The sequence below is a fragment of the Sebastes fasciatus genome, chromosome 13, assembly GCF_043250625.1.
Source record: "Sebastes fasciatus isolate fSebFas1 chromosome 13, fSebFas1.pri, whole genome shotgun sequence".
Taxonomy (NCBI): Eukaryota; Metazoa; Chordata; class Actinopteri; order Perciformes; family Sebastidae; genus Sebastes; species Sebastes fasciatus.
Genome location: NC_133807.1, coordinates 23113920 through 23129935, shown reverse-complemented (window position 1 = coordinate 23129935; position 16016 = coordinate 23113920). Strand labels below are relative to the sequence as shown.

Here is a 16016-nt window from a genome sequence, read left to right as displayed (position 1 = left end):
TTCACGGTCAATACAGCAGGAGAGACATATTGTGTCTACAAACTCCAAATGAGCAACAGAACCTGATGAGAAACATGAATTTCACATTCTTGATAATGTTAACAACAATTTTTTCTTATTTTTTAATTTCACTTTTTCTTCTCTATTTTTTAAATTTTTTAATTTTTAATTTTTTTTATTTAATTATTAAATTATTTTTTCCCCTCACATAAAAATATTAATAATGTTAACAAAACTCAAGCTTGTTTCTTTTTTTGAAACAAGTTTGTCCAATATTGTTGCAGATTGTTCAAATTAAAATTGGGAAGGTCGGGTGTGGAGGTAAGACAGAGAAACTAAATGGAAACTGTGAAGCTGAGATGTCTCACTTCAGAAAAAGGATCATTTTCAAACAAAAAAACACTCCGCGGGCGACTTGTTAGTGTGAGTGAAACTTCACACGTCATCTGTAAAAATCACAGCCACGTGAAACTGAAAACTTTTCACTGCATATAAAACACTGCAAACCAAAAACAGCAACAATTAATCAGCCATGCAGCAGCGGCTCAAACAGTTACCTGGTTGAAACACATGATATATTGGGGTGTGTTGCTAGAATAGACAGAGGCAAAGACGGGCTCCTGGGGGAGAAGAGGAATTGGAAGAGAGAGAGAGGGGCACGCTAGAGCTACTGTAACTTTAGTAATGCATAAAATCTTTATAATGGAGATTTAGAAAGATCTATGCATTGAAAAGCATTAGTGGAAGACTTACCCAGCACTGAGGGTTGACGCTCTCCACATGACGGGTTTCTGTCTCTTCCTGCAGAGGGCAGTATGGGGGTAAACGGGGAAGATAATATAATTGATTGGCTGCTTGTAAATTAGATTAGACCATGGTGCAGATTAATGTAGAAATATGTATTTGAAGTTTTTTTTTTGTTGTTTCTTCCGTATTTTATTTGTATGTTAAGATTTTGTAGATGTAATTTTTTTAATTAATTATTTTAGTTATTATTATTTTTTATTTTTTTTATTATTATTATTTTTTTAATATTTATTATTTTGCATATAGGAGTTATTTGATTTGTTGACCAAAATGTGACAATGTTCATGTAAAAAAATCAATATATACTAAATACAAAAAAAAAGAAATTAACAGAACAGGAGAGGAATATTAAAATTAATACACACACATACAGTACATGTACACACACATCTCACCACGGTGCAGCTGAGATCATAAAAGGGTCAACATTTAATCCCCAGAATAATCTGTTTACATTTCACATAATACTCTGAGACAGTCAACGTACATAAACACAGTAGATATTCCTCAGTACCTTTAGTCTGATCTCAAGACATTTAGCACCTCCCAAATCCAGAGTGCTGTTGCTAAGAGATGATATAATATCTGGTTTCACTGGAATGACAAACACACCGATCTAACCTTCGGCCGAAAGGAGGAGCGAACCCAACAACCTCGACATTACATTTTCCCCACGAAGCCCCGGGGGCTTTCCCAGATCAAAACACTACAAACATCTTTGGATAAAGCTCGTTTCAAAATTCTTGTTTCATTTTGTTGACCTATTAGAGTCAAAGAACTCTTTTTATCACTCCATAAATCAGAAAATAAATACTGTCATCAGCCATAAAAAAAAATATTTTCAGAAACACATCTGAAAAAACCTTCTGAATAAAGACAGGAATGAAACTGGGAAGTTTGGTGGATGTAAGTGCTACTGAAGTGGGGATTTCTGGCCTTTAAAGATATGTATTGTAAAATTTCAGGTAATATCTCATTTTACAGGTCCGCAAATTTCATGGTAATTAGGTGACAATTAGCAAGTTACCTATTTGAAATTTCTTTGGAATTACTGAATAACTACCCCAATATTTACATATACAAATATTTGTATCTCTCTTCTCACCTCTGGATTTTAGCAGCTTGACAGTCCAAAGATTTTAGTTAGTGAATCAAACTGAAACCTTAAAAGTGAGGGGGACGAAAATGGGATTTTGAAAAGTAAAATTAAACTATATCCCTCTCTGCTGACAGTCTGAAACTCCAAACTGGACTCTCAAAGGATTAGAGGTGAGATTAGGGGGGCAAAGAGTTTCCCCTTTACAGACCAGAGAGGCAGAGCAGCTGCTGACTCTGCAGCTGTGATTTGGTCCACTGAGATCCTCATTGTACAAACTGATATATGAAACATATCTTACCTGACTTCTGCTGGTGTTGGTCGTCTCCTGCAGTTTAACGGTGCTGTCTACCAGTGTGACCTGAACATGACCCATGGCCTTGGTTTCTTCATTCATCCTCTCCACACTCTCCTCCTCATTCTGATGCCTTTAGGACACATCACATAATACAGAATATAAACCATAGAACATATCAACAAAAAACTATATTTCAGTTTAATTTGCATCATGAAACTGCTGACAGCTGATGTTTGTACTGGTGACATCTGAAATTTGATCATGTTTGCAGCATGAAGTACTCAATGTTCTGTAACTTAATGTCAGATACTCACTGAACTCTCCCCGTAGTATCTGAGCTGTGCTCCTGCAGCTCTTTGTGGCAGGGCGTCTCCTCCTGCGGAGCGTCCTGCTCTGTTAAGGCTCTTATCGGTGTACAGGCGATGGTTTCCCTCCTGGTTCGAGCTCTCTGCCTCCAGGGAGCGGCAGCTTCCACACCTGGCGCCTCGCGTCTCACTCTTCGTGGCGGTGCAGTAATTTCCTGGCGCTCTGTGCTCTCCATCCTCCCTTGTATCTCTGCTTCTTCACAGCCTCCACCATTCTGCTCATGGCCGGATGGTGAATCCGTCCAACTGCCCTCCGTCCAACCGCCCTCCGTCCTGCTCCGCTCTGAGCCTCCGGAGCTGCTCTTCTTCAGGATTCCTCTCAGGACTGGCTCTGAGTCGTGGAGCTGCAGGTCCTGCTGGGTCGGGCCATCAGGTGGCCCGGGCGCAGGACCAGCGTCAAGTCTCGGCTGGGAGAGGCGTATCTCGCTGGGTTTTAGGTTGACAGACGAGACCTGCTGTCTGTCGGACAGGTGAGGGGACAAAGAGAAGGCAGGAAGCTGTACGGGGCCTTTCTGGAGCTGAACAAGGCACAGGGATGAGACACAGGTATAAATAATTATTCAAAATGTATTTGTTTAGAAACTTTACATTCAGAGAGAGTTCATGTCGACTTTTTTAACCAAGTTTTGTATAAAACACACAGAGGTTTTTTTGGCTCGTCTACTCACTAGGTTGACCTCCTCCACAGTGATGGGCTGTGTTCGGTACCGAGCCCCCTTCTGCCTTCGTCTCTCTGGGGGCCCGTCGGCGGGGCCGCTTGCCTCCCTCCCCGGCAGCGACAGTTTGTTGAAGAGGGCCAGCTTCTCGCTCATGCTCAGCTTGCTGTTCTCATCGCTGTCCTCCACTGACTCAGCCTGCACACACTGGGACTCCACTGGCAGTGCTGGTTTGGGGGCGCTGCAGAGCAAGGAAATATGAACACAATTCATATAAACAGACTTATAATTACAAGGTAAGAGTGAAAACAATAATAAATTGATCTTGTTAACAAGTCTGTGTAGCCAAAACCTAGTATATCTTATTCCTCTGTGCCATAGAGCTCCATTGCTGTTTTTAAGTCATGTCATATTGGTTTTGGTCTTTTTATGAGATTTGTTGACAGTAAAAAAACTACAGAATAATGCCAGCTTTGCCCCCTTTAAACATGTGAAGGTTATCCCAAATGGCTAAGCTAAAAGAAACAACTATGCAACAAGTGTCTAAAGTAGTGCAATGCCAATATTAGTTTATGCTGTGCATAAAACTGTTAAGAATCCAACCAAATGCCCATGAAATATGCTGTATTCCTAGCACTGAAGCTAACATCTCCCTCCATCTGGCCACTAGGGTTCCTCACCTGATAGCCACGATTTCCTCACAGGTGATTGGCTGAGTTAGGAAGCGATGGTCGTTGCCACGGCGCACCCTGCGCTCATGACACACGCTGCCCGAGCGAGGCTTCAGGAAGGCCGAGGCTTCGGGGGCTGCAGACTTCTCCAGCTCCTACAGAGGAGATATAGATGGTAGATAGATAGTTGGATAGATGGTCTTTAATGTTCCCAAAGGGAAATTCATTTAGCTCAGGTCAGTACCATACTGTACTAACAGACAGACTAACAGCCTAACAGACAATACAATAAACAGATACAAATGCACACCACAGTACAAAACATGATTCTCAAAAATAAGATCATGAAACGAAAAGACTGCTACTAATTCTGTGAATGTCCTGTGTGCCTGCACGGGGAATGTTAGCACAGCATAACCAGTTCTTCCAGCTGAACCACCTAAAACACTAAAATACTTCTAACAGGTTAAAGGGTCACTTCAGTATTATTCAACCTGGACCATATTTTCCCATGTTTTTGTGTCTAAGTGACTAATACAACACGTCACCTCGCCAGATTTCACAACGAGACTTCTCCTTGAGCGAGACTCTTCCCATAATGTCAGACATTTATAACAACAATCAGATCCTGTCATGGTGAAAACAAGCTCTTTTAGTGGACGTAAATGACGGTGCCAGCTTGCCCCAATAGCACCATATTGCAGCCTGTGAGCAGCCTGTGAGCAGCTGCCGTCTACAGCGCTCTCCCTCAATACTGGACCAGTTTCAGAAATTGTTGTTGCTATTAGTCAGTTAGACACATTGTGTTTGTGTGTTTTTGTTGGGTCCAGGTTAAAAAATACCGAAGTTACCCTTTTAGTAGCCTAATAGCAGAGGGGATGCCCCTGTTTGTTTAAAATACAGGGGCATCATACCTCCTGCCAGAGGGCAGGATCTGAAAGCAGGAGCGGGATTTGACATGCCTTCTTCACCATCCTCTGCTCATAAAGCTGCTGGAGGGTTGAGCACAGCTCCCTGCCAAGCTTGGACCACATGGTGATCACCCTCTGCAGTTTGGCCTTGTTGGTCTCTGAGAGCCCCCCATACCAAGTCAGGAAAGAAAAAGGTGAGGAGGCTCTCTGTGTGGAGGACGGGAGGAGCTCAGTCCAGGTGCCTCAGCCTCTGTAGGAGGTGGATCCCCTAATGGCACTTTTTGACGATGGTTTGTGTGTTGTTGTTATAAGGTGGGAAAATGTGTTAATATCAACACATCTGACCATCACATCTGGTCCTCTTCCACAGGTGGACATTTATTTACCTCAACATTCAGGTCAAATAGCAGCTTTAATCCGCCGCTAAATAAGTAATACAGAAATGGCAGTGAAAACTCTCCTGTTCTATTTGTATGGACAGATGGAGGGGGTGTGGGGGGTGGCTGGTGAATAAAGCAGCTCGCTGTAAGGTGGAGCGTGTTGGCTACATGGATAGAGCGCCAGCCCAACAGGTCACAGTGAAACCAGAGCTCCCCCGGCTTCAGTTACCCCCCCGCCCACGCCTGCCTCCACGGAGCAGCAGGCTAATTATACACGCCGCTGCTGTGGTTGTTAATGGTAACACGGCGTCTGGCACATTTTCACCTGGTGCTTCATGACTAAAAGTGAGCAGGAGCTGAAATGTAGGAATGGAGATTATAACTGTTGAGAGGCGGTTTTATCAAAAACTGTTGGCTATAAATTCAGTCTATCTGTTAATAAACACAAACAACTGTGCACTTGTTTGACCGTTCATCCCCCTCAACATGAGCAGGTTGTGTTCTGCGTGCTCAGCGCTGGCGTCTCAGACTGTAAGGTGAGCAGCCGAGGTGACGGTCGATGATGGACGGAGCTTTCTCTCTAGCTGTTCAATACATTTCTCAACAACTTATCACCGGTCCATAATAGCAGCTTTTAATCTAGTATACGGGACATTGCATTTGCATACTTTATTATTAGATGAATTTCAGTTTGCAGTCTGGTTAGACGAGTTCATCGCAGCTTAATGGTCATGAGTAAACTTTCAGAAAAATTATTCAGCTGTGACTGTACGTGAATGCATCCATCACATGAGATAGAGGAGCATGAAATAGCCACGGACAGTGATCATTTATAGCAGCAGGCGTTAGACGGCACCTAACATTAGAGAGATAAGCAGCAATGAGGATCCAGTTTCAGAGCTGAGACCAACATAGACTCACTTTAAACAAAGACATCTTGGCTGCAACGCTCATTTTGGCTCTGTCGTCTGTTTTCACATCAGCTGCGAGAAGAGAAAGACATAAATCATTGTGTCATTAACGGATTGTGATTCATCACCACACACTTCAGACACTATCTGATAGTTATTTAAGGAAGGCACTGATGATCAAACAGGCTTTGAAATTAACTCTGACTAACAGATAAATGCTGGCTGATAAAATCATGTACTTCTACTCCATGACATTTCAGCTGGAAATATTCTACTTTTTACTCTACAATATTGATCTTACAGCAGTAGTGACGAGTTTCATTTCATGTTAAAATTGTACATAATATGACACATGATGATCTAACATACAATACATTGTTAAAGATTATTTAAAAGTCACATTTTAGATGACATTTTGCCTGTAAATATCTTAGATGGTTCAATTAAAATAAGGTACAATTATTCAATATATATATCTTCTTTTTTTTTTTAAGATAATTTTTGGGGGCTTTTTCAATTCCTTTATTGATAGTAAAAGTGAGATAGTAATGAAAGGTGGAGAGAGAGGGGTTGACATGCAGAAAAGGGCCACAGGTGAGCTATAGCGACGCCCCAATTATCCAATATTTTGCATAAAAAGCAAAGATTAGAGAAAAGTAAAAATGTTTGCAAAACTTTTATTCTTTAATCATCTCACGGCCCCTCAGATTTATCTTGTGACCTTTTGGAGGGGGCCGACCCAGAGGTTGGGAACCACTGGACTAAACTACCCAACTGTATATAAAGTAGTTAAAACTTGCTCAACAGCAAAATGATGCTTACACATATTAAAAATACTACAGTACTTTTACTTTTAATACTTAAATACATTTTACTGATAATACTTCTAAGCAGGATTTTGAAGGCTGGACTTTTATTTGTAAAGGAGTATTTTTATACGGTGGTATCAGTATTTCTATTTAAGTAAATGATATTAGTGCTTCTTCCTCCACAGACAGTTGTGAAGAATAATTTGTACGTAAACAACACTTTTGATCCCCTTTCTTTACATATTTGAATGTTGTGTATACTTTGGCCTAATCCATTTAACAGGCAATGGACTTGATGAATCCTTAAAGGGATAGTTTGGATTTTTGATCAGTTTAAGTGTACGCTGAAATATTTTACCTGTTTTACCTTGACGTCAAACAGCCATTTCCAACAGGGAACAGAAACCGTTGTATCCATCTAAGCTCTCTTCAAAGCCACCAGACTCCATTGACAAAAACAGTCATTTAACCTCGCAGAACACGTGGGTTGCTGGTCTACTGCTGATCAGTAAGTTTGTTTGTGTTATTGTGTGACTTTGGTGTTTTAAAGGGTTAGTTCAGATTGTCCAAAGTCACATAATAACACAAACAAACAAACTGAATCAAGGCAGCGGTAGACCAGCAACTTGCGTATTGTGCGAGGTAAAATTATTGCTTTTATCAAAGGAGTCTGGTGGCTTTGAAGAGAGAATAGATAACGGCTTCAGTTCCCTGTCGAAAAGGGCAGTCTGATGGCAAGGACAAGCAGTAAAAATATTCTAAATATAGCGTACACTTAAACTGATATACTTTTTTTTACGTGGCTAAAATATGTTTTGCTGCCAGCCCCGTCCACAGCAGTACGTTGCTTTGCTACTGTGTCAGTAACTCCTGTCTGTTTCTCCAAACTGGGGGCGTGCCGACCGTCCTCTCCTGAGGTAATACACCGATTATGGATAACTACCTCATACAACCCCACTTTAAAAAATCCAAACTATCTCTTTAACTTAAGTTGCACTTGTGGAGTTAATACACTGTAAAGCAGATGAGAGAGGGTCTGAAATTAGTCCAAATAGCAATAAAAGATTTACTTTGGTTACTTGTTTCTGTCTCAGTAAGACAATATTTGTCAAGACTTGCTTGTAATCTTTTTATGGTGGGGTTAAGAGAGGGACTAACTTAGCAGCACTCCGCCGCTCACATGGTTGAGAGACGTAAATCTGTCATCAAAGAGGAGTTAAACATTGTGAGACTAAAAATACAACCTGATTTATTTCTTGAGCTGTTAAATGACTTTATGGAGGCAACTGTGCACGTGGGACGCACACTCCAAACATTTGATTTGCAAGAAATGCGTGAAGAGAAATGTCATATTTCTGTTTTTTATGTTCCGTCTGTTGCAACATAACATATAGCTTTTTTCCTCTTGCCATCATTGTGTTTACATCATTGTGCATGACCAGTATTGTGCTCTACTGTGACCTTCTCCCTCTCTGTGTCACTGTTCACATGGCCAGTGTACCAGACAAAAGATGTTTGTCTCTAAACACAATAACAAACTGAGTGATTAAAGCCTCACCTTTACAGTTCTCCTCTTCCTCTGCGTCCAACAGCCTAGAAGAGGGGGAAAGAGGCAAAACATGAAGTCAGCCGGTGAAATATGAACACGGAGGAGGGGTCGTGAACTTAAATCGCCGGCTCCTGTGCTTTCTCTTTGAGATCCAGCTTACAATAAACGTCTTTGTACTTCAGTTTGCAGCTCCAAACAATCAAGATACTGTGCCATATTTGCATGCTGGGTAAAGCAACACTGTCACCTTGTGAGGTCACGAATGAGGACAAACACATGCAAACCACACCACCCGCGGGCTTTTAAGTAAAGATGCTGCACCTGTCATACCTCAGGCTGCAGGTGTGGCTGCATTTTTATGAGTGAAGAGCAAATATCACACGCAAACCATCAGCAAATTTGAAAGCCTCGTCTGAAAAACACATCATACATTTCACAGACAAAACACTGCAAACGGCATCTTCTTTGGGAAAAACCAGGTGCATGATGTTGCACCACAGCACACAGCCCCTACCCGCTGCTCTCCTCCATCTCATTGGCTGTGATCGGCTGCGTCCTGAAGCGTTCGCTGGTCTTGCGACTGCCACCTGACCCGCCGGGGAGGTAACGCCGGGAGCGGCGGCGCCCCCCGTCAGGCCCCGGCTTCATAGCCATATCCAGAGAGGAAGTGGCTCGCCCAGCATCAGGGCAACTAGTCGCCAGAGCAGGAGGAAGGAAGGGAAGAAGGTGTTGAGGGGAAGACAGATATTGCCACTAGAGGTACACAGGCTGACAGTGACACACGCATGCAGGCGACCCTACACTTTCTCGGGCTGCGCTCCGCTCGCCGTCTGCTGCAGAAGAGCACTTCTCAACTGGCCCACCGACACCCGAGTGTGGAGCTGCAGGGCATCGAGTCCAACAGGGACGGGGTGCCCCTCCCCACTCAGCATGCTGGCAGAGTCCGGGGAACCCTGCCTGGAGGGGGGCGGGAGTGAGGGGAAGGAGGTGAGGATGCAGGTGTGGGGGGAACGTGGTGGGTGAGGAACGCCCTCAGAATACAAAAGTACAATCTCGAACCTTTCCGTCAAGAGCAGCCAAAGAAATGTACAGCTCCAATCATGAAAGGTGCAGTGTTGTACTATTTTTTCTGACACTAAAGAGGTTGCCAGTCTCTGTTCCATAATGACAGCTCCAAGAAAAAGCACCCAGATCAAATGATGGCTGGAAAAGTACCAATCAAATGTAGAATAAGAATCAGACTGGCTTTAAATCTCCCTGCAGGGACCCACTGATTTAGATCTCTTGGGTTTTAATTAGTAACAAAGGCCGCAGAGCGGAGACAACTGGTGGTCATGGATCTGGTGCTGCTGAAAGGTCGCTGGTAAGAAGCAGACCAAGTTTTTACAATGTTTTGCTGTCATATGCAAAAAATATATCATAAATGTTTTGTAAATACGTTCCCATTAAGGCTGTCAAAGTTAACGCAATAATAATGCGTTAATGCCGCTAATTTCTTTAAAGCATTAACGCAATCAATCTTTCGGAGGTTGTAGCGGGTTTATAAGATAGAGTGAAGATACGGATTTCATATGAAACTAGAAAACCTCAGGAATCCATTGGTCCCATGTCATACTAGCATGTAGAGAAGGAGGCTAAACAACACTCTAAACTTACACTAAATTTTAGTGAGGAAAAACCATCATGGCCATTTTCAAAGGGGTCCCTTGACCTCTGACCTCAAGATAGCAGAATGAAAATGGGTTCTATGGGTACCCACGAGTCTCCCCTTTACAGACATGCCCACTTTATGATAATCACATGCAGTTTGGGGCAAGTCATAGTCAAGTCAGCACACTGACACACTGACAGCTGTTGTTGCCTGTTGGGCTGCAGTTTGCCATGTTATGATTTGCGCATATTTTTTATTTTGTTCATATTTGAACTATAATCTGACCCAGGTCTGTGTAAAGCTGTTCAGCAGCAGTGAACTTAAACAAAGGGAAGTGGCAGGTGACATTTGGTGCGTCAAACACTTAATTTGTGAACCAATTTCTGCCTTTCCTGCATCAAGTTATGGTGGAAATGTCTTTATGTCTTGAAGACCCCTTTGAAAATCGCCATGCCAGTTTTCCCTCGCCAAAATTTAGCCTAACTTTAGGGCATTATTTAGCCTCCTTCCAGACAAGCTAACACTAGCTAGCTAATGACATGGTTGATACTGATGGATTCCTTAGGTTTTCTAGGCTAGGCCTATAGGTTTTCATATGATACCAATATCTTCACTAGCTTTGAAACCGAGCCCACCACAGCCTCTTAAAGACAGTAATGTCGGCCGGGGTCGCCCGTGATCCTGTGGGTCTCAGAGGGTTTGATAATTATTTTTTAGGGGTGCAGAGATGAAATTTAGGAGTGCTTGAGCACTGCTGTGTCAGATTGTTTTAATGCTTCTGAAGAAGAAAGGAACCCACTCGTGTGCATATTCTGCATAATTTAAATGGAATCAACCATGTAGTTTTGTCCCATAAACATTTTGTACAACTACATGAAACCCTTTTTCCTCTGTGGTTAACCTTCTGCTCAGTGATGATATTAATATGATGCCACCAAAATACTAAACAACTATCTGTTGTGCTATTTCAGGAGAACACCGACAGTTTGTATTGATGTCAAGGTGGAAAAGGTTGAAGCAGGTGACAGGTGTCATCAGGGGTTAGGAAGCGAACACGTTTTATTGGTGTTTGGACAAATTAAGCCCAAAACACCTGCTGCTCCCCTCCGCAGACAGACACCTACACTGTGCTGCAAACACACAACACAAAACCTCTTTAGATATTTAGAGACTTTTACAGTTTTGTCTTAAAGTTACAGTTTAAAAAGATGTTCGCACTAGTGCTGCCCCCTCTTAGTCGACTAATCGCTCATTTTGGTCTTAGTCGACTAAGATTTTTTTCATGCTGAATGACTTACTTCAAAGAAACTTATGAGCACATCTCTGGTTAACACAAAATGTAAAGTGGTGCTTTTTGGTGATTCTTTGTGGAGAAACTGTGGAAAATCTATCAATCAACTAATCGATTAGTCGACAAAATCAAATGTGTTCTTTGGTCGAGGATAGCCCTAGGTCGCACACAGATTTTCATGTTTCCAGCTCGACGAAGACACTGATCACCGTCAGTAAACAGAGATGAATTCACATATATGACATTTAATAAAAAACATTGGATTTTATGAAAAAACATTAACCCTATAAGTGAAGACTGTGTGATTTCCACATTACTCACTCCTTCACTACAGACATGACTCACCTTCTCAAGTGGTTGGACTCTGCAAGAGGGTCCTCTAATCCATTCGTAACCCCTCTTGTCCTGCCGTTAACTCTTTCACTGAGGCCATCTGAGTTCAAAGTCCCTCCACTGTGGGCTTGGGTCGCTGGGTCTGTCTCATCCCTCCTCACCCACTTGGAAGGTAGCTCCTCCATGTTGCTAAAGCGTTCGGCGAGTTCTCGCCTCCTCTCGGCTTTATAGCGAGCGATCCGCTCCGATCTGGGCTCCAGGACCGGGTTCTCCACTGCGTCCATGTTCCCTCAGGAGGATTCGAGTTGATTCTCTGCTCCTCGAATGATTGCAAAGCATTTAGGGAGAGAAAGCAGACGGGTTGTTCTTTCTCCACTTTTCACACAGGAGCCAAACTTTCCTCCGGTAAAATTCAGATTCCATCAGACCTAAAGACTTTCTTAGCTGAGAGTCCACCGATCAGAGGTTGCAGAACAAGCTGGTCCTTGGTGGGTGAGACATTGCTCCTGAAATAAGCAAACAACAAACAGGTCAGAAGCTAACTCAACACATATGCATCACCCATGTGGCCTTCAGCGGTCTGCACACGTCTTCCTAGAAAGGTTCATGACAACATGGATGAGCCTTCATTATACATTAACTCATTTTGCATCCTCTTCTCTCCTCTTGTAAGATGACCTGCACCGGCCTGCAGAGCCAGGCAGGAATCTCCCCTTGCACTGAAACTCAACACCTCAGCAGCTCAGCTCCACTCGGAGTCTGCAGGCTTGTTGGTCTTCTGGATGTAACTTCAGCTGAACAAGTTTTGTTCAAAAGTTATCTAACAAGCCACATAGCCAGTTGTGTGTCAATACAGAGCAGGTTATCTACCAAACATTTGTTTAAATACCCAAATAATGACCTATCTGAATTATGACATGTTCCCAGGCAACGTGCACACATAGATGAGCCAAAAAAAGTCCCAGTTGGCGACGTCATGGTTGCCAGGAGGTGAATAAACAACACTAACAACGCCTAAGGCGGTAAGCCACATATAAATAGTACAGATGATATGACACAATTTGCATTTAAAAACAGCAGCTACTGTAACCATCAGATCAGGTTCACAAATGAGTGACTGTGTGCGCTCACAGATATGTACGAAACCATAAATGTGTGTTTGCATATGTGTCTGTGTGCGCTCCAAAACTGTGGATGTCAGCATTCCTGATGTAGGAAGCACAATGGAGCCAGAACAAAGAGACGCGAGCCGCGGACTTAGCGCACCACATATATCTGACTGCAGCGGGGCCGAACGCTTCTGGTGGAGCTTATTTTATCAGGTTTGCAGTTAGACTGTTGGAAAGAAATACACAGTGATTATAGAGCATGAATGTAAAAGTCTGCACAACCAGTGGTGGAAAGTAACTAAGTACATTTACTCAAGAACAATTTTAAGGTACTTTTACTTTACTTGAGTATTTCAATTGTATGCAGCTTTGTACTTTTTACTTCTCAGAGGGAAATATTGTACTTTTTACTCAAGTACATTTATCTGACAGCTTTATTTACTCTTACTTTTCAAAGAAAATGTGATGAGTTTATAAAATATGGTACTGTGCTATAGATTAAACTATTCAATAATGCATAAAGTAGTTCAAATGTGCTCAACCTCCACCAGCTATCACATTAAAATGCTGCTTATGTGTTGAGGCATCAGTCATAATATTACAAGAATATCATAATAATCTAAACTGTCTAAAAGGGACAATTCTGCCCAACAAGTACTTTTACTTTAATACTTTAAGTATATTTTCATGCTAATACTTTTGTGCTTTTACTTAAGTAAGATTTTGAATGCAGGACTTTTACTTGTAATGGAGAATTTCTACACTAGTATTAGTATTTTACTTTTTTACTTCTTCCACCACTGTGCACAACTACTTGTCAGATGGTCGGCCTTTCATTTGTCAGAAACACCCAAAATAAACAGCTATAATGTCATATTGAATAAACTGAAGGTCACATTTGCAGACAGTGTCAGCAGGAGATTGTAGATCCAAAACAGATCCGACTTCCCAAGATTCAGTGATCCCTACATGAGACAACAAGCTCGAAGATTTGTGTATCTGTGTTGGCACTTCAAAACATGTGTACATGTGTATACTTTGAACAAAAACAGTCAGCCAACCCTGTCCAGACTCAGAGAGGGCAAAACCAGGAGCATCCCCAGCCTCTTTGACGCCACACTCCTTTCTGTCTTTGCTGGTAGAACAGGAGCAAGTGGCTCCACGCTTGTTTAAAGAGCAAAAGTCATGTGACAAGTTGGAGGATTGTCGATTGGAGAGGAGAATGCCATGGAGGCTCAACAGGGATCATGGGCTTCTAATCCAGCGACACTAGTTGACACTAAGCCGGTGGATGAGTACACCTACTCAAACAGGGACACTTTAACAGTGGTATAATATTCTAATGAAAAGATGCAGAGGGTTAAACAAAAAGCCCATTAGTGCCAAGCTAAGGGTATGAATCCAATCCATCCACACAGTTTTGGTATATTTCTACAGGTTGTACTCACAGTGCAGACATGTTAGATGTTACATAACAGGAGGACCTCAGTGTCCAGCAGCAGCAGAGTAAACCTGATTAACAGGCTAGCCAAGAATAAGCCTCCAGTCAATTACACCTGTCTTGGCAAGGGCTACCTGCATGAATGCATGGAGCACCATAACTCAAGGGCAGATCCTCAAGAGGGCTTTCCTTCACACTTCCACTGACTGTGTGAGTACAAAATGGCACTTGTAGCAGTATAAATCATACATCTCTACATTAAAGGCATGTATGCTGTAGGGCAGAGAGTAAGAACAGCTTTTCTCCTCATGTAACCACCATAATCCACTTGGGGCGTAGCACATTAACAGCTGCTCTGATGACAGTTTTTACATTATACACATATACTGTAAAGTTGTTCAACAAAAGTCCACCCAGAATGTAAAACTCCTAATATTTAAAATGGATAAAAATATATCTTATACTGTATATGTTCTTAATATGCCCTTGTACAAAGTATTTCTTCTTTATAATTGTAATGTAATATAACTTATTATTTTAATGGAGCTTCCCAGCAAAAAGTATTGACAATAAACATCTTGAATATCTTGGATAAGGAATAGATGCTGAGAACATTTTAATCACATTTTAATGTCCAGACACATAGAGATACATACTCAATGTTATTTTAAGCTACCAATGTAGGTTTAAATTTAACTTATTTACAGTAATTCATAGTGAACAGAAGTAAAGTTTTCAACCAAAAGGCAGTTTCATTCGTGCGTAATTCGTGCGTAAATTGCGCGTAAAGCATGTTCTGGCTCCACTGACAAATTAATTTAGATCATTTTAGAGATAAAGCTGTCAACACACGAGGCTCACAAAGTGACTGGACACCATATAACCTCCATGAAACAACGAATCGACCGGACTTCAACAGCTCAGGCAGAACAAAGAGCAACAGTTAGTAATAAGGGATGAAATATTCAGAAGTTAAAGTTTTCGACTGTAAATTGGTTATTAGAGAGAGAATGAATGCAGAATGAAATACTTACATGCTGAGCTCCGTGTGAAGTGAGACCGGCGGTCCCTCCCCACCGGACTGTCGCTCCAAATGTAGTCACACCCGCAGCTGTGGAGTCGCTCAGTATTAATAGATGGACGAACCCTGGACGCCCCATGCCTCCGTCCAGGAAGCAGCGATATGGCAACGAAGAGACGCAGCTCGAGTCCAGCTCGAGCTGTGGTCTTGTGTGATGTTGTGGCGTTTAAAGAAGCTCCGAAAGTCCCACGTTCACTTCAAGTCAGTTTTTTTTTTGTTTTTTTTGGTAATTTGCTTAATTGCAAATTTGTTGGTTAATTTGCACAACTGAAGCACAATATCAACCAATTTTTTTTTTTTTTTTTTATTCAATTCAATACAACTTTATTAAACCACGAAGGCAATTTGATTTGGGGCAAGTAAATACAGACAAACATGAACAAGCAAAGGAGCTATTTTGACTATGTTGGGCTGGTGGTGCCATTGTTGTTTTTTTTTATTAAAGGGACTGTTTGTAACTTTCAGAAATGCTTGTTAACAGCGACACCTGTGGCCGTTAAGTCAACAAAAGTCAGCGTGGGGCTCGCGCTTGTGCTCGCTCTGCATAGACATGAACGAGCATCGCTCAAAACAGTGAGGCGACACACGTCAGCTAAAAACCACAATATCACTCTGTATTTCACCTGCTGGATCCCGACCCGGTAGATTTATACGTGT

At 42.0% G+C, this 16016-nt stretch overlaps 1 protein-coding gene across 7 annotated transcripts in view; it reads right to left on the bottom strand.

Annotated features, from left to right (window-relative positions):
* LOC141780841 (supervillin-like) overlaps window positions 1-16016 on the bottom strand; it is a 27560-nt gene extending 11544 nt beyond the window's left edge. For 2 of the 7 annotated variants that reach the window (XM_074656251.1, XM_074656254.1), the window contains exons 1-12: window positions 15313-16016; window positions 11741-12234; window positions 9255-9410; window positions 8968-9144; window positions 8463-8497; window positions 6106-6167; window positions 3904-4048; window positions 3235-3467; window positions 2516-3084; window positions 2205-2331; window positions 754-801; window positions 558-620 (exon numbers count right to left, since the gene is read on the bottom strand). In XM_074656251.1, coding sequence (XP_074512352.1) covers window positions 558-620; window positions 754-801; window positions 2205-2331; window positions 2516-3084; window positions 3235-3467; window positions 3904-4048; window positions 6106-6167; window positions 8463-8497; window positions 8968-9144; window positions 9255-9410; window positions 11741-12012 — 1887 coding nt within the window. In that variant the 5' untranslated portion in view covers window positions 12013-12234; window positions 15313-16016. Of the gene's footprint in view, window positions 1-557; window positions 621-753; window positions 802-2204; window positions 2332-2515; window positions 3085-3234; window positions 3468-3902; window positions 4049-6105; window positions 6168-8462; window positions 8498-8967; window positions 9145-9254; window positions 9411-11740; window positions 12235-15312 lie in introns of all 7 variants that reach the window. The other 5 variants (XM_074656252.1, XM_074656253.1, XM_074656255.1 and 2 more) reach the window with 5 other exon arrangements.